The following is a 23,682-nucleotide window of genomic DNA, read 5'->3' as shown; positions in this document are numbered from 1 at the left end:
AGTAATTTTCTCACAAGCCGAAATGGTGGATTATTGTCTGACAAGATATAATCTGAAAATAATGGAGATATCTCGGGATCGATGATTGATTTATCGAGTGGCTTCAAGACGTTATTTACCTGGGAAGCGTGTTGAATAATTTGTGTAAATTGTTTTACATTAGTAAGATTATCCAAACACTTTAGAATCGAGGATGCAAGTTCTGCGTATGGAATATATCGTTGAGGAAATTCATCTAGCCGCAAAGGTATCCTCGTATTGTCAATCATACGTTTCCAGGCATCATGTGGTAATTTTTTTATTTTGGCTAGAAGGTAGTTGAATATGTTGACCTGCGAGAAGATATCTGGTGAGAGTAAATCTGACACTTCTTTTGTGAAGGTTTTCCATGGTAAAGGATTAATATCCGGATCTATGGTCGCAATTGCGGACTCCTTGATAGACTCTGTTTCCAGAGTAGGTTCAGGCAAGCTTTTTACGTCTGCGGTTGAGCAAACCAGCATGTTTATCTGTAAATTAGAAAAAGTTGTTTCAAGCAGGTACCTTACTACTCGTATATTCAATTTATGTTTCAAATTATTTCTCGTCCATTGGCCTATGTGTCCTTAGAAATTACATTCTGCTGAATTTTTAGTTACTTACTCTGATTAAAATCATTGCTACAGTTGCACATATGATTGGTGTGATTCTCATAGTTGTTGACTTTTTGTTTCCAGCTGGCAAAAAGATAGCAATAAAGCGCAATGCCTGTGCGTTTTCAGTTTTTATACTTATTACTTATTTTTATGCATCAATTAATTTGAAAAAAATGACAAGTGGAATTATTATTCAAACCCGACTAATGAGTTGGAACCAGAAAAAAAGTTTTAAACTGCTATCTCTTGCCAAAAAATGAGTATTTTTACCACCTAATTGTCATTTTTATGGGTATAAATTTTCGAAATGATTATTACTAAAGTTTTTCAACTTTTTTGTCTAATTCAAATGGTGTATTTTCAATATGCAATTGATGAACTGTTGGTAGGTATGTATTGAAGTTCTTTTTTTGAAAAAAAGTTTACATATTACAGATCAAGCCAATGGTTTGAGCCTATTTTTAATGGACCGTTCCAACATGAGAATCGCTTTTAATTTTGTATAGGTAACTTGCTGCGTTGATGATTTATGTGATTCTAGAATTATGTTTGGTGAAACGTAATGCAGATACCAGTGTCGTATTTTCCCTGATAACCAAGAAACTGAATGACAAACCATTATCAATTTCATGATTGCTCTCAAAATGATCGCCAGGAAAAATATTAAGATAGTTCTTTTTAAAGCCTTACTTTCTTGCATCCTCCCCGTTCTGAAGTTGTTGGATCTTATGACAAAATAATTCTTGATTTTCTCATTTTCATCGAAGTTCAAAGAAGTTGTGCTTGGAGCCTCCTCCTCAAATTGAATAACTCCACAAAATGAAAAAAAAAAATAGTTTTTATCGAAAAATTTCCCCTTTTTTGCAACAGAATTCCTTTTCTAGAGAATAGGTCCCTTGGGCACTCAACAATTTTGGTTCGTTTGTGCAAAAGCTCTCAAAATTGAAAAAAAATGAAATAATAAAAATTGCAAATCTGTAAAAATTTTTTGAAAAATTTTCATGTCTACTGAATTTTTTTTCAATGTTTTTAAATGTCTGCGTCACGCAAAATTCGGAATGATCCCCCCTCTCTGTCTAGACGCAAAAAAAAATCATACCCATGTTAATGCCTTTTGGTTCTCTTGTGCAAAAGCTCTCAAAATCTAAGGAAATTAACCAATAGCAAGTTGAAAATTTCAGCCTGTAAAATTAGGTAAGTATCTTGAAAAATTTTCATTTTTTGGTTAAAATCTTCCTGAATACCCATCTCTCCTCCATTTCAAAATATCTTCCTCGGCACTCCAAAAAATGTTGGCTTTTTCTAGCAAAGCTCTCAAAAATTAAAATTTGAAATTTATAATAATGCCTTGAAAAGTTTTCCTTTTTGATCAAAATCTTTCTGAATAAGTACATAGGTACCTATAGCTTCTTTCATCCTTTTAATTTTGAAAAAAAATTCTCGATACTTCGAAAAAAGCTTGTTTTTTTTTGCAGCTAGAAGCTCCCTTATAAGTTGGTAGAAATAAAAAAATAAAATAAAACGAAAGACTAAATCCCCCTCGATCTTTTTAAAAAATGTTGAGTTTCTTGTGAACAAGTTCTCAAAGTCATAAAAAATATAAATTGAAAAAATAATCATACTTAGGTAAATAAACCTTTTCAATTCAGAAAAAAAAATGTTTCATTTCTGCTCGATGTTTTTTTGAAGTCTCCTTCCTTCGTTTGCATGAAAAAATCTCCTTCGGTCCCCCAAGTAACGTTAGCTCATTTATGTAAAAAATGTGCCCAAGTTCAAAAGAAAAAAAAAGAACCAAACGTTGATACCTGCAAATAAGGTGTGGGTGTAAATTTTTTCAATTTCAATTTATGCCTCAGAATTTTTTCAGAAGACTTCCTTTATATGAACCACCCTTGGTACCTTAGAAATTTTGACACTCCTTTAAAAAGGCCCTCAAAGGTAAAAAAAAATCGTGAAAAATCGGAGTTGTTTTTTTTTCAATTTTCAATTTTCATGATTTTTTGAAGAGGGAGGGGCTGAAGTTCCACGTTTTCGTGTTGGCAAGATAAAAACTATTAAATTTGATAGCTTATTGCTTTTTTGACAAAAGTGTTCCAAGAATTAGAACAAGATTTTTATTTTTTCATGATCTTTCTCATTTTTTGAGTGGGAGAAATGATCATGTTTTTTTTACTGAAATTAAAAATTTGAAGGAGTGAGACAGGAAGTGTAGAAAACTAAAAAAAAAATCACTGCTCAAAATAAGAACTTCTGAGAAATAATTATATTTGGTACAATTATCTACATCATGAAAAAAATTACATAGGTACCTATGTATTTTTACCAAAATAAATTTACATATTGCTGGAAATCTTCAACCAGACCTTTGGTCCGAAATTTGTTGATTGTTCGAATTTGAAGAGTTCAACATCAATACTCGTTGTATTTCAGCAGTTTCGTCTTTTATACGTAGAAGACACTTATTATTTTCCAGAAATTTCCTAAGATGAGTATTATAGTCTCGATATTGTTGAGGAAATCGAACATCGTCTTGAATAATCTTCAGTCGAGTTGGCAAGTTCGAAATATCGTTTTCTGGGATATCTATAAATATTCTCAGTATGTTAATAGAAGGATTGGGCGCTTTGGACATGATTTGAGGAGAAAATAGCTTCGACAATTCAGGGTCCAGGTCAGGTGTGAAAATATTGTTTTGTTTTGGGAAACTGTTACTTATAATGTTATGTCGAAGATCCCTGATATCCTCGTTAACAAGTCCAAGCTCACATAAACACGATAGAATTGACGTAGCGAGTTCTGCGTATGGAATGTATTCTTGAGAAAACTCGCAATTGTCCAAATGATACGTTAAAATACTATTTATGTTACGGATGGTAAAGGGGTTCAGTTTCCTCGCTTTGTTGAGAACATAAGTAACAGGATCGGCTGTGGAAAACATGCGAGGCGATAGAAATTTCATCGCAGCAGGATATATAGTTTTCCCATTCTGAAGATATCCAGCTTGATCGTTATTGTGTGAATCAGCCAAGGCTTGTTTCAAATGCTGTGAAGTCAGTGTGGAATCCGAGGTACTAGGGTCATATGACTGCAGACCGAATTCAACATCCTCCAAAGTACCGTTTGTCTGAGTTGATAAAATATCCATTAGTGTAGGTTGTACTTCGGAAATACTTTTTTTCAAATGTTGCAGAAGATGTTCTTGGCCAAGAAATATCTGAAGACTTCTTGCAAATCCATAGTATCGTTTAGGAAATAGACGATTTTTGAAAAGATCTTGAAGGTGAATTTTTATGCTGGAGAGATCCTTTTCTGGAATGGTTAGTAATTTTATCAAAACGCGAAATGGTGGATTTTTATCTGACAAGATGTACGATAAAAATAAAGGCGATAATTGAGGGGGCTAGTGTCTATTACGACATGTTCCATTTTTGACGAAAATGAGTTAGGCACATCACTGGATAGAGCATTACGAGCTGCATCGACTGGTGTAAACAGAATTTAAAAAAAATAATTTCTTCAGTGTGAGACGGGCCTTTAAAAGTAGGGTCTGGTGGCTAATACGACATGTTCCAATGGAACATGTTAGTTTCGCGGCAAAACGTGATTTTTGGCTTTGTTTTGTTGAATTTCAGGCAGGCTGTTCGTAGTGATTGAGGTTGCCTTGTGTAAAAGTGACCTCCCTTCACGTTTTCAGATGATAACCGATTGTTTTGAGAATCGTTTCATTTTTTGTAAAAAAAAAAAAAAATTCATTTTTTGAAATTGAAATTTTTTCAAAAAATTTTCGCTGGAAATGGGAAGGGGGAATGGTTCCTTTTGACCCCCCCTTGGCTACACATCCAATTTTCAACGTCATCAGACCATAAAATGAGGGGAAAAAATTTGCTGGTGGCAAAACTAACATGTTCCAAATTAAAAGTGGTCCCATTTGCCCCCTGGGGGTGGAATTTCAAATTTTTTTTCATGAACCTTCATTAAATACCTAGATCTACAATACTAGCCAAAAAAAACGGGAATTTTGGGATATGTTTTGTCGGAATCAGTTTTTTGCATTTCCTGAAAAAAGATGGTTTGGGATCTTGCTGTAATAGACACTAGCCCCCTCAATTCAGGATCGATGGCAGATACGAGTACGTCCAGTGGCTTGGAAAGGTTGTTTGTTTGGTTGAGATTTTGAAGAAGTGGTATAATTTTTTTTACACGCTCGAGTTGATATAAACATGTTATAATTGATGACACAAGTTCAGCATATGGAATATACTGTTGAGGAAATTTTTTATAACACAAAGAGGCGAATATTTTGTCCATTATTCGATTCATTGTATCGTGAGGTACCTTTATCACTTTGATTAGAAGATGAGTGAACGGATTTGCCATTGAGAAAATATCTGGTGATAATAAATCGGATAATTCTTCGGTGAATGTTTGCCATGGTAAAGGTTCAATATCTGGAATATTTGAGATGGTTTTGGAATTCGTGGAGAGTACTGTCTCAGAAGTGAGTTTTTGTGATTCGTCCGCATTTGCAATCGTGTAAATCAGGAAATTTGCCTGCAATTTTAACAAAATTATCTCCTTTAAGTACAATATTCATCTCTTTTTTTTACCAAAGTGATCGGATTCTCTCCTGGAGGGGGTGGGTTCCTGGTGGAAATTACACACCGCTGGGACCATACAAAAATGAATTAACACTTGAAGATGTCAACCAACGAGTCTAAGTTGTTAGAACAACTTTTAGACACACATATATTTTGCAGGTGAACTCGGATTCTACAAGTAAGTAATGAAAGCATTTTACGTTTCAGGAAAATCCCTACATTTTGTGCCCAATTTCATTCTACATATTTTGCATATTTCGGAAAAAAACACATTTTTACATATTTTGAGTATTTTTCACACATTTTTCACATATATTTTGCCGAATTTAGAAAAATATTGCTCAAAAAACGGTCATTTGATGTTTTTAATCTTGTAAAAAATTGTATTGAAAAATTATAAGTAAAAAAAATAAAAAAATTGAAAATGTTTTCTCTACAAATTTGAATTTTTGTTTTTTTTTTCATTTTTCTTTGGTGTTTCTGCTTGGAGTAAAATTTGGACAATTTTGAACGTGGTATTTTGAACAGCTAAGAAATGACACCCATATCAAAAGTTACATATTTTTTACATATTTTAACAAAGAAGCATATTTTTGCCATATTTGGGGTAAAAAAGGTCGCATATTTAATGCATATTTCGGCCTTTATACTCTCATATGTGTACCGATATTTCAAAAGGACCCATTTGGTCAGTGCCGAGAACGGTATAGATTTTATTTTTCAAAAATCAAAATAAATTTCCAGTGTTCTCCGGTGGATCTCAACAGTGTTTGAGTGTGAAGCTGTCCATGAAAGCTTCACATTCGCGCGCCGTTTAGATCAATTGGAAAACTTTGGAAGATTGTGCCAATCTCTCTATATTAAAAAATCAAAACCCGTCAAACAACTTCTGGACGAGAGCGAACGACTCGGAAGTCGGAGATGTGTTAGTAAAGCGTTTACAAGACGTTTACAAGACGCTGTATGTTTGTGGTAGTGAGAGCCGAAATTCACCGAAAATGTTCGAGTGGTGGAATTGCAACGTGACGTGTATTAACATAGTACTGTGCAGTAAGGAACAGGAGAAAGGAGAACGGACAGTGTAGGTGATGAAAGAAGGTAGAGGGACAAGGAGAGCGGGAAAGCAGTACATTATATTGAAAGAACTGGTCTGGTTCAAGTACAGGAGAGAAGGATAGATGAAGCGAGGATGCGGATATCACTAGATCGCCGAAGTACGTCCTGCTATTTTTTGATGGGAGGGGGGGATATGGTTGCGAATTTTCGTAGTTCCCGCGTTATAACGAATTCGTTCTGCGGTGCCACCGTGAGCAAGAATCCATCGACGCTCAAAAAATGTTATGTGACTTCAATCATCCTGAAGCATCGGTTAGATTTAGTTTTGAGATTTTAAATTTAAACTTTCAGGATTTTATTAAATTCAACTGTATATCGTTGTTATTATGACTGGTTGATTTTTTTGTGAGTTGAAGGAGCCAATTGCTTCGCAAAACTCGAAATTTACGGATTTTGAAAAAATCATGGGCTTAATAGATGTTTAGACCCTAAATAAAAAAGAGTGAGTTTTAATTTCAGTTGTTTAAGGTAGTTTTCAGATTCTACTGACTTTTTTACATAAACAAATTTCCCTGATTTTTGATTTTCAAAGTTTCAAGTGCGTACGACTAATTTTTCTTTTTAATGTTTGATATTCGAAAAATTCAATTTGAACTTCGAGTGAACACAGTTCCGCGTGTTTTTTTCGCAAAACAATAGTATGTTGCTACGAATTCTTGAAGTACACAGTGGGCCACAGACCCCCCCAAAAACGGCGATAATTAGGATTCAACCCTCATCGATGTGAAATATGTCAATACGTATGTTTTCGAGGTCGTAGAATTCGAATATGCACTTATTTTTTTTGTAGGAGTGGGGGTGAGGCGTGGGGAGCGAGAAAATTTTAAATTTTGCTTATATTATCGTATATCGATTAATATGTTTTCGAGGTCGCAGAGTTCGAATCTGGAGTTAGTTTTGCAGTAGAGGTTGGGAGATGAGGCGTGGGAGGTGGAAAGTCCCAAATTTACTTTTTGATGTCTCTCTATAATTAAAAAATCAAAACCCGTCAAACAACTTCTGGAGGAGAGCGAACGACTCGGAAGTCGGAGATGTGTTAGTAAGGCGTTTACAAGACGTTTACAAGACGCTGCATGTTTGTGGTAGTGAGAGTTGAAATACACTGAAAATGTTCGAGTGGTGGAATTGCAAGGTGACGTGTACTAACATAGTACTGTGTTTGTAGTGGTGAGCTTTACATTCAAGCATGTTAGGCTGTTAGAGCTGACCTCACAACGTAATGCACTGATTTTTTTTTGTTTTTATAAAGGAAGAAAAAAAATGTAAGGAAAGTAAAATTCTCTACAAAATTAGGTATGTTTGAAAGTGCAATAGAAAACAAGATTTTAAAGCTCAAGTACAAAAAAATATGAAATATCAATTTTTTCCAGAAGTTTTCTTCTATCACGCAGATGACATTTAAACCCACCCTACTTTGTACAGAAACTTTACTTCGCAATGCTATATATTTAATTTCATCTTACATAGATTTTGCTTTAGTTGTTGAAAGAAAAAAACTACGCTTCTTTACCATCACATGGCAACCATTTAAATGAGGGAGGTTTTCTGAAAAATACATAAAGGCTATAGGCGCCTAAGAGGGGTGAAATGGTCCCCGAAAACGTTCGAGTTGATATTAGCATGGAAGGTAGGTACCATTGAGAAACTTCCGCGTGGAAAGTTTCAGATCCACACCCCTTCCTCTTTTTGGGGAACCCTACTTTTCTGAAACTTCAATAACACGTTTCTCAGAACCATTTCAACAGATTTTGAAAATTTTTCAGTACGTTATGTATATCTTTATAAGGTTTCCCCACAAAAATTTTCAACCCCCCTCCCCTCATTATTTAACCCTCAAGACGGAGTTTTTTTTCATTTTTTTATGCATATCAAGAATCAAGATTGCGAGGTACAGTTTTAGAAACGCGTTTTTTGGATGTAATTTTGACCTCAAAACGTCATGTACTTTTTTCGACATTTTTTCAATGGTGCGGCGTGCTGAAAAGTTGGAAAAATGTGTCTTAGGGGGGGGGGGGTGAAATGGGAATTTTGGCAAATATAAATATCAATGAGTAGGGTGTCGTTTTCTTATGATTCGGTACCGCTGGGCACGAATATGACGTCAGATTTTGTTTTACACTCACACAGCCCCTCCGGAGCCCTAAGCCCCCCTCAATTTTTAATATTTGAAAAATAAACTTACTTTGATTTCATCATCACTTGACAGAAAATTTTTAGAAATTCATACCTATTTAAAAAAAATGATAAGAAGAAAAAAAAGAATAAATGGGAAGTACAAAAATTGTTATTTAAAATGTGAAAAAATAAATCATTTCCTCTTAAAAATAGGTACTTCAATATTTTTCAGAAGGGAGTGTCTCAAATTTTGTTTCATGATTAAAAAAATAGAAGAAGTTAGTAGACTACAAAGTGTCAAACAAACAGGACGTCATGTAAAAAAGAGGAAAACAGCAGAACTTTCTGGAGTGAAGGACAACTTTTTCAAATATTTTAAACGTTGGGAATCAAATGAAACCAAAATTCATCACTTTTCAGTCTTTACTGAGAAATTGTTATGGAATAAAATTGAAAACGGCTCAAATCATTCGATTTTCTGACTTCGAGGAGGTGAGTTGAGTTGATAGCGTTTTTATCAGTTTATTCATTAATAGCGACCTCTGGCGTGTATTTTGATATGTCACATGCTTTTTTCTTCGCGCATATTTCGCGAATTTGCTCGGTGAGCATATGCTCATAACATCACTAAGGCTGATGGCTTCCCAGGGGCTATGTGAGTGTAGCAGAAAATCTGACGTCATATTCGTGCCCAGCGGTACCGAATCATAAGAAAACGACACCCTACTCATTGATATTTATATTTGCCAAAATTCCCATTTCACCCCCCCCCTTAAGACACATTTTTCCAACTTTTCAGCACGCCGCACCATTGAAAAAATGTCGAAAAAAGTACATGACGTTTTGAGGTCAAAATTACATCCAAAAAACGCGTTTCTAAAACTGTACCTCGCAATCTTGATTCTTGATATGCATAAAAAAATGAAAAAAACGCCATCTTGAGGGTTAAATAATGAGGGGAGGGGGTTGAAAATTTTTGTGGGGATACCTAATAAAGATATACATAACGTACTGAAAAATTTTCAAAATCTGTTGAAATGGGGCTGAGAAACGTGTTATTTAAAAAAAATACAATTTAAACGAAATTTTGAGTGAGAACATAGGTGTTTGAGGTAAGGAAAATAATCTACGTAAAATTCTCTACAAGATGGAGTAGCTTAAAAAGTTATCCATGCGATAGAAAAAAAGTTATAAAAACTAAAATTTGTAAAACTCTTGGAAAAAATTGTTTTTAGTATTTAAAATAAGTACATATTACCTACAAATTTACTCGAAATGTTGAATAAGGACATACGTGTTTGGGGTATGGAAGACGATCAAGGCTAAGTTCTGTACAAGATAGAGTTAAGTTAGAAAGTTATCGGTGCAATAGAAAACAAGATTTTAAAGCTCAATGTATCAAAAAATATGAAATATCAATTTTTTCCAGAAGTTTTCTTCTATTACGCAGATAGTAATGGTTGACGGGCCATGAGGGGGGTTTGGGGGGCGGAGCCCCCCAAGCGAAGTTCCGAGGGCGCAGCCCGAGGAACGAGTCGGGGGTTGGGCCGCGAAGCGGCCAGGGGGCGGAGCCCCCTAGTTTTCGAAAAATAAAATCTACACCCTTCTCGGCGCCGACCGAATGGGCCCTTTTGAAATATCGGTACACATATAATTTCGAGCCCTACTGATATCGAAAACCAAAATGTGGCTTGTAATATAGTTGACAAGGCGATGGATCAGTTGATCACTGATGGTGAACTGGGCCATACCTACTCTCTGATATTTGCATATCATGTCGCACCTCCGGAGTAATCACCTAATCAGGTTACATCTCAGAAAAATTGATTTTAACATTTTTGAATTTTTGGGGTTTGTACGTACGAACCTCCTCAACCAAAAATTACACTTTGAGTTGGGTACATTATCTATAGATCTTGCAAAAAACGCAAATGGCCTAACTCAAAATCCCAACAACATTGCAAGTTGTTTGGAGTTATAAGGGTACATCTCAAAAAACTCCACCTTTTTTGAGCAAATTTCGTACATACAAAGTGTTGACAAACAGTTTTGATTGTTTTGAATGTTTGTCAGTTAGAAATAGTCACAAGGAGTGCATTTTTTATTGGTTTGTACCAAATGGAAAAAAATTTTAAATTGATCACTTTTCAGAAAAATGAATTTGCACATTAGGAATAAAATTTTAGTTTTTTGAGAAAAAGTCAAAAACTAAGCACTCTAGTAAAAAAACTAACGACATTATATTGTCAATTGGAAATTTAATTCTCTACAACTTTGTTAACGTGAAATTTTTTTGGACGCTTCCTTTCACCTCCACATCAACTTTAATCAAATGTTATAACTCAAAATGTTTTCCAAACATTGAAATATTTCCTCTTCAAGATTTTATTTTTCAAAGTGTTCTTATGCTAAATGAAGGTAGGATACCAGATCTTTAATATGAGGAACATGTTATTCATCCTCACAATTAATTATAAGTTGATAAAAATAATGTATCAAGTTTTTTCAAAAATGAAAATCACTCTCCTGTAAAATTTCACTTTTTTGAGATGTAACCTTATTACTCCCGAGGTGCGATGTATACCAACCCACAATGCAGTACCTTGTACTAAAAGGGATAAAAGAGAGATTCTACTGCCCAGTCGGGCCAGCTGCTGTGGGCCATCTACTGACCTGTTCTCAATTGAGCTGAGCAGGAACTAGAAAAGAAAATCCAACACTCCAACTGGGGAAAGATAGAGACCAAATCAAATGGGATCTTCACCTTGGAGGAATTAGAGGATGATCTGATGAGAAAATACCCACAGTTTGCCGTGGCCCATTGTGTCAGCCGAGACTTCAGGATGTCCAGGGGCATTGAGCTCCTGTTCAAACGAGCCTTTGGCAACCAGGACACTCTGAGATCAAGGGGTGCTAAGGTTGGTGAATTAGTTGAACTCAAAAAATATGGAAATTACATCCTTTACGCCATCACCAAAGAACATGTACAATGATAAACCGTCAATCAAGGACTTTGTAACAATGATGAAAGCACGTTTGCTGCTAAATGCGACCAACACAAGATCAAAAAGATAGAGGTACCAAGACTAGGGTGCAGTCTGGATGAACTGGAGTGGCCAACAGTGAAGAAATCCATCATCAAATGCTTCAAAGACCACTCAGTTACTATCAGAGTATGCACCCCAAAGTACAAATAGGAACCGCTTCAATCCTGATCTACCAACCAAATATCGACTTGAAGAAGCCTTGTAAACAACCTATCAAGATGCATTACCTCAAGCTGTAAATAACTATAGTTAGATTTTTCAAAACCTATGCATGCCCTACTTAAAAATATATTTTTCTCAAAACCATAAGCTTAACTTTTAGTGTGGGTTTCTTTCTTGTATTATAATGCTGTACATTTTTGCAAAATAGACCAAGTCAACTAATCCTACCTATTTTCCTAAATTTTTCAGCCTAAATTAATTAGTCATATCTGGTATTATAATGTTCTGGATTTACGTAAATGCGAATAAACTGGATTCACCAACAAACGTTGTATTTTACATTTCATTTAAAATACATACTTCGATTAATTAAAATATAATAAAACATAATCGTCAATAACGTGTTCATAATACACGAACGTTAATTCGAAAAACTCGCAGTGTTACCAACGTTAAAACACTACAATCTTCCCCCTTTTTTAATTGAGTTCACGACATAATCATTAAGCTTCTTCGGAGGATTAATTTGTCTCCGAGGTCTAGCTGAAACTATGGCAGGTTCCGGTGATCGTGTTGTACCGGCGATTGCTTTGGCAGAAAGAGAAACGCGTTCTGGTGTCTGAGAAATGCCGACGCTTCTGGGATCGTTTGGTATCGGTTCATCCTCCTCGGTTGGCTGATGAAATTCTCGTAAATGTGCGCTATTTCGAACATATAATCTTCCATCTTTCTCAACAGTCACTTTACTACCCTGTGACTCTTTGACTGTGCCTGGATTAGGGTCGAAGGTTGACGTCAGCTTACCGGTGTCTGTACTTTTAACCAGTACTTTGGTGCCTTTGATGAACGGCTCTCTACACTCTGCACCTCGATGAGAATCAGCATATAGTTTTCCTTTGAACTTATTCAAATTATCGCGATCTCTAACATCCGAATCTAGCATCAGCTTCTGACGAATACTAGGTATTTTATCTCTGGGAGAGTATTTGAACAACATATCTGCCGGAGATATACCCGTTGTCGCATTAGGAGTTGTACGTTGCATCAACAGAAATTTATACAGTTCTTCTCGCCAGTCCCGTTGCTCTATTTGTGCCGTTTTGAGTATTTTCACCAGTGATCTGTTCTGTCGTTCGATTTCACCATTACTCTGTGGCCAAAATGGAATGCTGAAGTGAGGTTGAACACCATGAAGTGAGTAGAATTCCAAAAGTTCATCTGATTTATTTTGAGGTGCGTTATCGCTGATTATTATTAATGGTATTCCATAGCGAGCGAAAATTTCTTGGAAACTAGCGATGATAAATTTAGAGTTAATACTCTTCGTGATTTTTATTTCGTAGAACCGAGAATAATTATCGATAACGGCGAATATATAATCTCCGGAGGGAAGAGGACCGAAAAAATCGTATGAAAGTTGCTCCCATGGAGCTTCCGGCAACGTTCTACGTGTCATTGGTTCGGGTGGGAGGGTAGAAGACACTGCTTGGCATGCGACACAGAGTTTTACAGCTGATTCGGCATCTTTGTGCATGTTTGGCCACCAAACCTTTGTACGTAATCTTTCCTTGGTTTTAAAGATTCCCGGATGTCCTTCGTGAGCCAATTCAACTACATCTTTTCGCAATGTTGTTGGAATGACCAAGCGATCGCCTTGTAACACCATACCATTCCATACTGCCAACTCATTTGCAACAGCTCGATATGCCACAGGAAGACTGTCCGTAGCTCCTGCTTGAATACATGCAATGACCAATTTTAACTCCTCATCCACGATCGATTCGTCTATAATTTTCTGTAATGGTATGGCTTTAGGTGCGTTGATTTTAGCGATGTGTAAGATTTGAGACTCTACTCGATCAGTTGATGATGGTGGCGTGTTGATAATTAATCGAGATAATGGATCGGCGATGTTGTTTTTTCCACTTTTGTGTACAAGCTCGTAATCGAACGTCTGTAGTCTTAAACTCCATCGTTGAATTCGTGAGTTTTGTTGAAATTTACCAGGCGCGAACAGAAATTTGACTGGCTGGTTGTCTGTGATTAATTTAAAACGTTTTCCGAGAAGATGAAACTGAAATCGTTCCACACCCCATACCAGGGCATATGCTTCTTTCTCTAATTGAGAATAACGTTTTTCAACCTCCGTTAGGCTCTTGCTGGCAAATTCGATAGGTCGTGGTTCTCCGTTGGATATTTGAACTAATACTGCACCAAGAGCATTAGGTCCGGCATCACAATAAAGGTGCATTTCAAGATCCGTGTTGAAATGGTGCAAACACGTAATATTTACCAACGCTTCTTTTAGGGTATTGAATGCTCGAATCTGGTCTTTTCCCCATTCAAACTTTGCGTTTTTTCTCAGAAGTTTTCGGAGTGGTTCGGTTTTCTCACTGTACATAGGTATGAATTTAGCAACGAAGTTAATAAGTCCGAGGAAACTATGTAATTCGTCTTTCGTTACTGGAGCTCTGAAATTTTTGATCTTTAAGATTTTATCAGGTTGTATTAAAATACCTTGACATGTGATTCGATATCCAATAAAATCAATCTCTGTGGCGAAAAAAACACATTTTTTATAGTTCAGAGTAAGACCATTTGACTCGAGCAGATCCAGTACTTCGATGAGAAGTGCTCGGAGTTCTTCTGGATTAGTAGCAAACAGGAAAATATCGTCTAGAAAATTAACCGCACGTTTCCTCCTGAGAATTCGTTCGAGCACACTTTGGAATTCGTTTGGAGCTGACGTAATGCCGAAAAATAGTCGAGTGTATCGGAATAAACCCCTATGGGTGATAAACGTAGAAATGTGTCGAAACTTCTTCTTCATCACGAATTGGTTATATGCGCAATTCATGTCTAGTTTAGCGAACACTTTAGCTTTACGGATCTTTGGCCAGATATCATCCATGGTTGGGAACGGATAATGTTGTGTTTCAATGGCTTCATTCGCATCACGCATATCAACGCAAATGCGTGTTTTATCACCACGTAAAGAAATAACAATATTTGAAACCCAAGTTGACGGTTCGTTGACAGGTTCGATAATGTCGTTTTTTAGCAGGTTGTCTAGTTCAGCATCAACTTTATGTTGTAAATTCACCGGAATTGGTCGAAGTTTTTGTCGTTTGGGTTGCACTGCATCGTTGATTTTCAGCTCCACCTCGTAGTTCTTTAATTTGCCAATACCTTGGAATACTGGACGAGTTTCACTGATAACGTTATCACTGTCTTTTTGTTCAACTAAATTAACTGATTTTGATTTATTGATCGCGGAACCGCTTGTTCTTTTACTTGCGTTATAACTCCTTTTACGACACGCCGACTTGAAATGCCCAATTTTATGACAATAGTTGCACTCTTTGTCCTTGGCCGGACATTTTTCGTCTTGAGCTGTATGGGTGGTAGATCCACATCGATAACAAGCATTCTGACTAGCGTTTGTGTTCTGACTAGCATATTGATGATTTGATGTACGAACCCTAGGAGTGTGTATTCGATTAATCGTGCTTGTCGAACTCGCTTCTTCGGCTACAGCTTGAGCTTGGGGTTGAGGTGGATTATATGCTGACATCTGTGACGTGACTGCTTCTCGACTTTTGGCTTTCTTTAGAATATACGAAACTGTAAGAACATCTCGACTTAAATATTTCTCACGTAAGTTCGGGTCAGCGCAACCATCTATAACTTGTTCACATATTGCTGCGTCTACGTTATCAAATTCACATTTTGCGGCTTGTCGACGTAGTCTGTTGATAAACATTTCGGTACTTTCACCTGGCTGTTGCTTACATTGACGTAAAACATGTCGTTCATAGTTACTGTTGAATTTTGGCACGAAGAATTTGTCGAGCAGGTCAATGGTATGGCTATATTTTGTTTTACCTTGAGGTACGACATCGTGATTCGGAATTGCGTAGAATATGTCTTGCAGGTCCATACCGCCTAAACTGAGAATTGTAGCTTGTTTCTGATCGTCGGATGTAATATTCTTAGCTATCAGGTAAAGATCTACTGCTCGCTTCCATCGGAGCCACTCTGATGAAGCTGAAGTCGAATGTACGTCGAATGCTAGCACTGGGGCGTTATCTGCCGACTGTGCCATTATAATGTTCTGGATTTACGTAAATGCGAATAAACTGGATTCACCAACAAACGTTGTATTTTACATTTCATTTAAAATACATACTTCGATTAATTAAAATATAATAAAACATAATCGTCAATAACGTGTTCATAATACACGAACGTTAATTCGAAAAACTCGCAGTGTTACCAACGTTAAAACACTACAGGTATTGTACTCTTAAGTCCAATGTGAGAGGCTGGTGTGAAGCCCTTAAGTAGCAACTGCATTGGCCTCCTTGCAAAAGTTCCCCCATATCCAAAACTCGTGTAATGCAAGGGGAGACCAACACTTCATCTTAGATCTAGGATTAGGGATAAATTAAGATATTAAATTTTGTTTAGATTTAGTCTTAGATTCAAGATTTAAATAAATATGTTTATTTGAAAAAAAACCGGACACCTTGTGTGTTTGGGGAACCAAAAAAAAAAAAAAAAATAGAAAAAAAGAAATAATTTTTTTTGTTAAAAAAAAAAGAAAAAAAACTGATCGGATTTATATTATAAATGTAGAAAATGATTACAAAATGAATAATATCAGAGATACACATCCTTCTAGGATTTCTATCTATGCATCACTTACCTTGATTAAAATCATCGCAGCTATTGCGTAGCTAATTGGTTTGATTCTCATACTAGTTCCAGAAGCATCAAGCAGGTAGTTATAAGCAATAAGTATCTAATGGCTGATAGAAGACCATGTTCACTGTTCAGTGTTTATATTGTTTATTTTCTAACCCTTTGATGGCTTTGTAAGACTGATGTACCTAGCTTTGAATTACCTGGTATCGAGTAGTTTTATTGATTATTGGTGTTGTTGTTTTTTAAATATGTTTTTCACTTCTGTATGACAGGCTTTGAACGATACGGCACGCGGCAGTCGTTTAGAAAACTCATTAGGTACCCATAAAAATTACAATTACTCGATAAAAAACACCATCTTCTAACACACTGCTGTTTTGAAGTGTACATTTGAAATAAATTGACATCGGTTCCGATAAATGGCTTTCCACAAATCAACTCAATATTAGGTAATTCAAAGCTACATCAGTTTTTCAAAACCATCAAGGCATAAGAAAACAGACGATATAAACACTAAACATGTTCTTCTATTAGGCACTTATTGCTTAACTACCTATCTAATGCAAATTTTTCTGGAACGACTATGAGAATCAAACCAATGACCTACGCAATTGCTGCGATGATTTTAATCGAGGTAAGTGATGCATATATAGAAATCCTAGAAGGATGCGTAGGTATCTACGAATACCTACATATTCTTTTTGAAATCATTTTCTTCATTTATTACGTAGGTACCTACTTAGTTCTTAACCGCATCGTTTGGTAAGAAAAAAATGAATAGCCCATTTAAAAGAGAACGTTTTGTTAAAATTGCAGACCAATTTCCTGATTTGCACAATTACAAATGCGGACGACTTGCAAAAACTCACTTCTCAGATCGTACCTTCCACGAATTTCAAAACCACCTCAAATAGCCCAGATATTCAACCTTTACCGTGGAAAACATTCACCGAAGAATTATCCGAATTATTATCACCAGATATTTTCTCAAGTGCGAATCCGTTTACTCACCTCCTTATCAAAGTGATAAAATTACCCTACGATACAATGAATCGAATAATGGACCAAATATTCACCTCTTTGTTGTTCAAAAAATTTCCTCAACAGTATATTCCATTTGCTAAGCTTGTGACATCAATTATAAACTGTTTATATCGACTCGAGCGTGTGAAAAAAATTACACCACTTCTTCAAAATTCCAACCAAACAAACTACCTCTACAAGCCACTGGATATACTCATATCCGCCATCGATCCTGAATTATCACCTTTATTTTCATCGTACATCTTGTCTGATAAAAATCCACCATTTCGCGTTTTGATAAAATTACTAACCATTCCAGAAAATGATCTCCCCAGTATAAAAATCCACCTCAAAGATCTTTTTAAAAATCGTCTATTTCCTAGAAGATACTTTGGATTTGTAGAAAGTCTTCAGATATTTCTTGGTCAAGAACATATTCTTCAACATTTGAAAAAAAGTATCGCTGAAGTACAGCCTACTACACTGATGGAAAACTTATCAACTCAGATAAAAGGTACTTTGGAAGATGTTGAATTTGGTCTGCAAGCATATGACCCTAGTAACGCTGATTCCACACTGACTTCGCAGCATTTGAAACAAGCCATTGCTGATTCACCCAATAACGATCAAGCTGGATATCTTCAGAGTGGAAAAACTGTATCCCCTGATGCGATGAAATTTCTATCGCCTCGCATGTTTTCTACAACGGATCCAGTTACTTATGTTCTCAACAAAGCCAGGAAACTCGACCCGTTTACCATCCGTATCACAAATAGTATTTTGACATCTCATTTGGACGATTACGAGTTTCCTCAAGAATACATTCCATACGCAGAACTGGTGTCGTCACTTCTATCGTGTTTATGTGGGCTCGAAGTTGTTAGCAGCGATATCAAAGATATTCGACGTAACATTATAAATAACCGTTTTCCAAAAAAAAACGATATTTTCACACCTGACCCTGAATTGTCGAAGCTATTTTCTCCTCAAATCATGTCCAAAGTGCCCAATCCTTCTATTAACATTCTGAGAATATTTATAGATATCCCAGAAAACGAGATTTCGAACTTGCCAACTCGACTGAAGATTATTCAAGACGATGCTCGATTTCCTCGACAATATCGCGACTATAGTACTCATCTTGGGAAATTTCTAGAAGATAATCAATGTCTTCTTCGCATAAAAGACGAAATTGCTGAAATACGACGAGTACTGACGTTCAACTCTTCAAATTCGAACAATCAACAAGTTCCGTGGGTACGAAACAATTTTAAATGACTAAAAATTGGTGAAATATGTAGTAAGCATACTACGTGTTAAATTGTTCAAATATCATCAAATTGAAAAAAATACCAACATTTTTTGTTTTGGGCATTTTTACAAATTTTCTTTATTCCTTTGAAGTATCTATACCTACTAATAGTTTTTATATTACTTTCAGTTTTTTTTTTGAAATTTGAAATTTGAAGTATACATACTTACTTATTAGTAATAAGGAGTCTCTGCAATTTTTTGAATGTAATCAACTATTTGAATAATAATCCTGAGAAACAATGCAAACAAATCTGGTCTCTACATCTCGCATAAAAAAATGTTGTGATGACTACAGGGTATTATTGCCCCCCAAAGTGCGAAATCAGCTCTAAAAATGTTCAAAGTTGAGAACCTCTGAATTGGTTTTGCCTGTGGATATGAATAATATGATGGCAGTTTCAAACTGGCAAAGAAGTTTATACTTTCAATAATATAAACTTATGTCATGGAATGCAGCTTTGATCGATTTTTTTCAATTTTCGTACTAAAATGTCCTTGCTCATATTTCAGAATAGGTATCCAATTTTTTTTTTTTTTCAAAAACAGTAGGTATTATTTTTGCAATATTTGTGCATGTTTAATCTTATTAAATGAATACTTAAGTACCTTAACTTTTGCGAATGGGGGAGATCAAGATGGAAAAAAAATTCAAGTTTGCTCATATAAATCCGTCATCAGAACAATTTCAGACTAAGATGAAAAAAAATCGGAATTTCTGGAAATGTAGGAATAAGAAAACGTCGTTGTTTTAAAGCTACCTTGGTAAGCTTTTTTTGCGATAATTGTCTAAAAGTAAGAAGAAAATAATGAAACGAAACCCAAATAAATGAATTGTTTGTATTTATTTTCCCCTAAATTATTCATTACAAAAATAAAAATTAGTCTGCATAAAAATACTATGTACCTAAATTATAGGCACCCTCAAATCATAGAATCATATTTTGGCAGGATGAATTGAATTCACCTTTAATTATTTGAGAACCATCACTCTAGACTCAAATTCACTTACGGAATAGTTTTCTGAATTTGGGAAATTCCGAGTTTGATTTTTCTCAGTAGGTACCTATACTTATGTCATATTGATTGAAAAATACCCACAAATGTTTAATGTAATAGTAGCACATTGGAGTGATTTCATTAGAGGTCGATGAGATCCATCTCTAATGCTGTTTTTAAAAAATTGATCATTTTCCCTCAGAACAGGTTAGTTGAAGGCTAGAACGAAAACAGGACTTTCAACTCAAAATGAAGGGCTTCATTGAATTCAGTCAAAATCCTCCGATGAGCGAATCGTTCTAGAACGAATTAAATACATTCAAATTGTCAACAATAATGAACTTGAAAATGTCACAATTCGTCATGAAAACAGGAAAAAAATTCATGAGAATAAGATTATACTTAACATTGAAAGAATTGCCCATAGTCAGAATATCAACAACATTTTTTTAAAAAATCGTTCAGGGAACTAATAAAAATTGAGAAAATTTTATGTCCGAAATTTTTTCGCAACGCACTGATTCAATTCTAGAAACAATTACTTACTGAAAAATTCTATCAACTTATGTATATTCGTGATTTCGGGTTAGTTTTCACAAAGGTACATATTTAGGTACTCAGATGATTAATCTAAATGTAAAATTCTAAAAAGAAACGTCAAATATCTTTACATAAGCCAGAGGAAAAAACTAGATCTCTGGATTCGAGAAATGTCTGAATCTTTATGGACATTTATTTGAAAGTGCTTATTTAACAGAATGATCTGATTTGATCTGATCAAGAAGGTGTGATCAAGAACATTCAGCCTTCCCCAAGTAGATCTGAACAGGTCCAATTATTCGTCAAAACTCTGATCTGAATAGATTCGATGAATCCCCAACGTGATCTGATCTGATTGAATCGAACTGGTCCGATCATACACTATTCAGATTTATTTCCCAATTGGATCTGATGGTGATTTGATCTGATCAAGAAGGTGTGATCTGTGATCAAGAACGTTCAGCCTTCTCCAAGTAGATCTGAACAGGTCCAATTATTCGTCAAAACTCTGATCTGAATAGATTCAATGAATCCCCAACTGGATCTGATCTGATTGAATCGAACTGGTCTGATCATACACTCCTATTCAGGTTTATTTCCCAATAGGATCTGATGGGATTTGATCTGATCAAGAAAATATGATCAAGAACGTTCAGCCTTCCTCAAGTAGATCTGAACAGGTCCAATTATTCGTCAAAACTCTGATCCTAATAGATTCAATGAATCTCCAACGTGATCTGATCTGATTGAATCGAACTGGCCTGGTCTTATCTTTTTTTTCCAAGTGTCCCCATTCCCCACGAGGGGGTGAGGGAATTTATTGTGCAATATAAAGTACAACTTATGAATACCTATTGATTCTCATCATAACCATACCAAAGTACACAACAAACAAGAAATAGTAAGAATTTACATCAACTACAATAAATAGATAATGTGATGAAGAAGGAGGAATCGAATTATATCTAGGTCGGGAAAGGGGGGGCAAAAAAAATACAAGGGGAAAAACAAGAGAACGATATTAATTAATTAATCAGGTTTTCCCAATTGGACCTGATGATATTTGAACAGATCCAATTCAATAAAAGCTCCGATCATATTAGACCCAGGCTTTTCAAATTGCTTCCAGGAATGCCCAGATCTGGCCTGATCCGATCAAACAAGTTCCCAGCTGATCAGGTTTAAATCGTCAAAACTCTTATCTGATTTGATCAAACAGGTCTGATCTCGTCTAATCAACCCCTCCCATTGTATCTGATCAGATCTGAACAGCTATATATAACCCAATCAAACCTCTGATCTATATCAGGTGGGGTCAACTTTAATCTAGGAATGTCTCAATCTGATCTGATTTTATCAAACAGATCCAATCAAGATCTAATCTGATTGATCTGATTAGATTCATTCAGATGAAAATTGACATTTTCATCTTGGCAAAAAATGATTGGATCTAATTATAGAAAAGTTTTGATCGAGCAAAATAAATTACATCTGATCAGACCTATTTGATCAGATCAGATACTGACACTCCTTGGATCCAATTTGATCTAACTCGATGTAACTTGATTTGGAGTTTTGATCTGATTGGCTGTTCATTCTTGATCAAAACTAATCTGTTTTCTCTGAGTATGTAAGCTTACTTACTGTGAACTTAGCATAATTATCATGATTGGTTTGAAAATTCTCAGCAAACTGATTACCTATTGAAGGAAAGGTCCTTCAGGTTTTGAAGTTGACTCTAGTCGAGAGTTTTTGACAAACTGTATCAAGGGTTTTGAAACTGATTATAGGCTACTCATGTTTTTATAGAAAAAACTTTATTATTCAGGGTGATAAAATACAACTAAATATTGTACGTACTTAGGTAAGTACCTAAGTAGGTACATATAAAAGCATAGAAATTATTAGAGCTATATTGAGAAGGGCTTTAATGAAACCATATGATCAAGGATCCCAGTGAGGTTCGAATGAAATAATGCTTGAACTTGAATCATATCGCTTTCTTGGTCGCGGAATCCATCGCTCAGAAATCAATTACCTATTCCATTCCGAGGACGGACGACGAGTCCATTTCGCTATAATTTACATGGTCCATATAGTTTGATTTTGTAGTAGGCATATGAAACTGATGGTGAAAATGTGCCACCAAGGCGAAACTTCGTGGTTTCAAACTACTTAGACGGTTATTGATATCTGTTAAATATTTAGTATATAAATTTCGCGTATACTCGATGTAGATCAGCTGAAGGTGTCCACTTTTCCTTAAGATTGCCTCCAATTGGTTTCTCACTCGGAACATTTGCCACGGCTGTATTTTCAGCAATTCGTTTATTAAAGCTAATGGTGGTTCGGGGTCTGAAAAAACACCAGGAGAAAACAAAGAAACTAATTCAGGCGCTGACTCATCTGGTAATTTTGCTGGAGGTAGATTAACAAATTCTGCAGAATCTTGAATCTGACGGATTGATTTGGTTACCGGTTCTATTTTCATCTGATGTTCTAACAGTAACAGAAGAAATTCCGCGTAATCGGCGTATCGTCCAGGAAAACGTTCTTTGGATAAGAAATATTCCACGTCTTGAGTAATTTTTTGAATATCTGGTAATTTGATGATTTTGGGGAGGAAATAGGCGAGCGGATCTCGTTGTGAAAATATTTCTGGTGGTAGAAGATCGACCACCGGTTTGGTGAATTCTTGTGCTGACAATGGTTCGATGAGAGGTCTTGAATTGGATGAGACTGTAGTAATTAGAAGATCTGTCTGGAATTTTTGAGAAAATAATGGTGAGATTATTCAATTTACTTGAACTTCTGCGTACTTATTAGCCCAGATAATACACACCGACAGTTAGGTATAATAAATTTGTACTTACTCCGATGATGACAGTCATAACCACCATGTACAAGGTTGGAATAGATCCCATGTCTTATCGATCAATATGTTTTCGTTAGATATTATATGAAAGACTGAACACAAAAATCGTATCTACGCATATTTATTTCGACGTGTTTGCCGATTCTTCAAAGAATTAATGACAGTAGTTGATTTATAGAGTAATTGTTTTGTTCGTTTTCTCTTTTTGCGCAGTGTCATATTATAGTAATTTAAACATTGGCAATTGAATTTCATCTTTGATGTTGGAAAAATAATGCTGCATCAATGTACATACATAAAACTCATTATGGTTGATTTCAATAATTAGGTATACCCATGCGAGCCAGTATTCAAACGATTTTAGGGATTGCTACGGATCTGATCAACCCCGGTCTGATCAGATCTATTCAGATCTGGTGTTTTTCGAATCTCTGAACGGATCTAGTCTGATCGAAACTTTGATCTGGTCGGATCTGATCAGGTATTTTTCCATTTTCAATGATGATACTATGGGATTTTCTCCAAAGAAAAGCTTACCTACTTACTTTGGGGAA

At 35.6% G+C, this 23,682-nt stretch overlaps 2 protein-coding genes across 2 annotated transcripts; one reads left to right on the top strand and one right to left on the bottom strand.

The window, feature by feature from the left end:
- Positions 1-16,711: 16,711 nt before the first annotated feature.
- Positions 16,712-18,770, top strand: LOC135848214 (uncharacterized). Its single transcript, XM_065368045.1, has 2 exons — positions 16,712-17,014; positions 17,197-18,770. The coding sequence occupies exons 1-2, from the start codon at positions 16,964-16,966 to the stop codon at positions 18,679-18,681; spliced, it is 1,536 nt and encodes a 511-aa protein (XP_065224117.1). The 5' UTR covers positions 16,712-16,963; the 3' UTR covers positions 18,682-18,770.
- A 3,278-nt stretch (positions 18,771-22,048) lies between these two features.
- Positions 22,049-23,212, bottom strand: LOC135847957 (uncharacterized). The gene is made up of 2 exons (XM_065367704.1): positions 23,127-23,212; positions 22,049-23,014 (listed from the first exon to the last, which is right to left on the bottom strand). The coding sequence occupies exons 1-2, from the start codon at positions 23,175-23,177 to the stop codon at positions 22,292-22,294; spliced, it is 774 nt and encodes a 257-aa protein (XP_065223776.1). The 5' UTR covers positions 23,178-23,212; the 3' UTR covers positions 22,049-22,291.
- Positions 23,213-23,682: the final 470 nt, after the last annotated feature.

The sequence above is a fragment of the Planococcus citri genome, chromosome 5 (assembly GCF_950023065.1).
Source record: "Planococcus citri chromosome 5, ihPlaCitr1.1, whole genome shotgun sequence".
Lineage (NCBI taxonomy): Eukaryota > Metazoa > Arthropoda > Insecta > Hemiptera > Pseudococcidae > Planococcus > Planococcus citri.
This window is presented reverse-complemented; position numbering and strand designations above follow the sequence as displayed.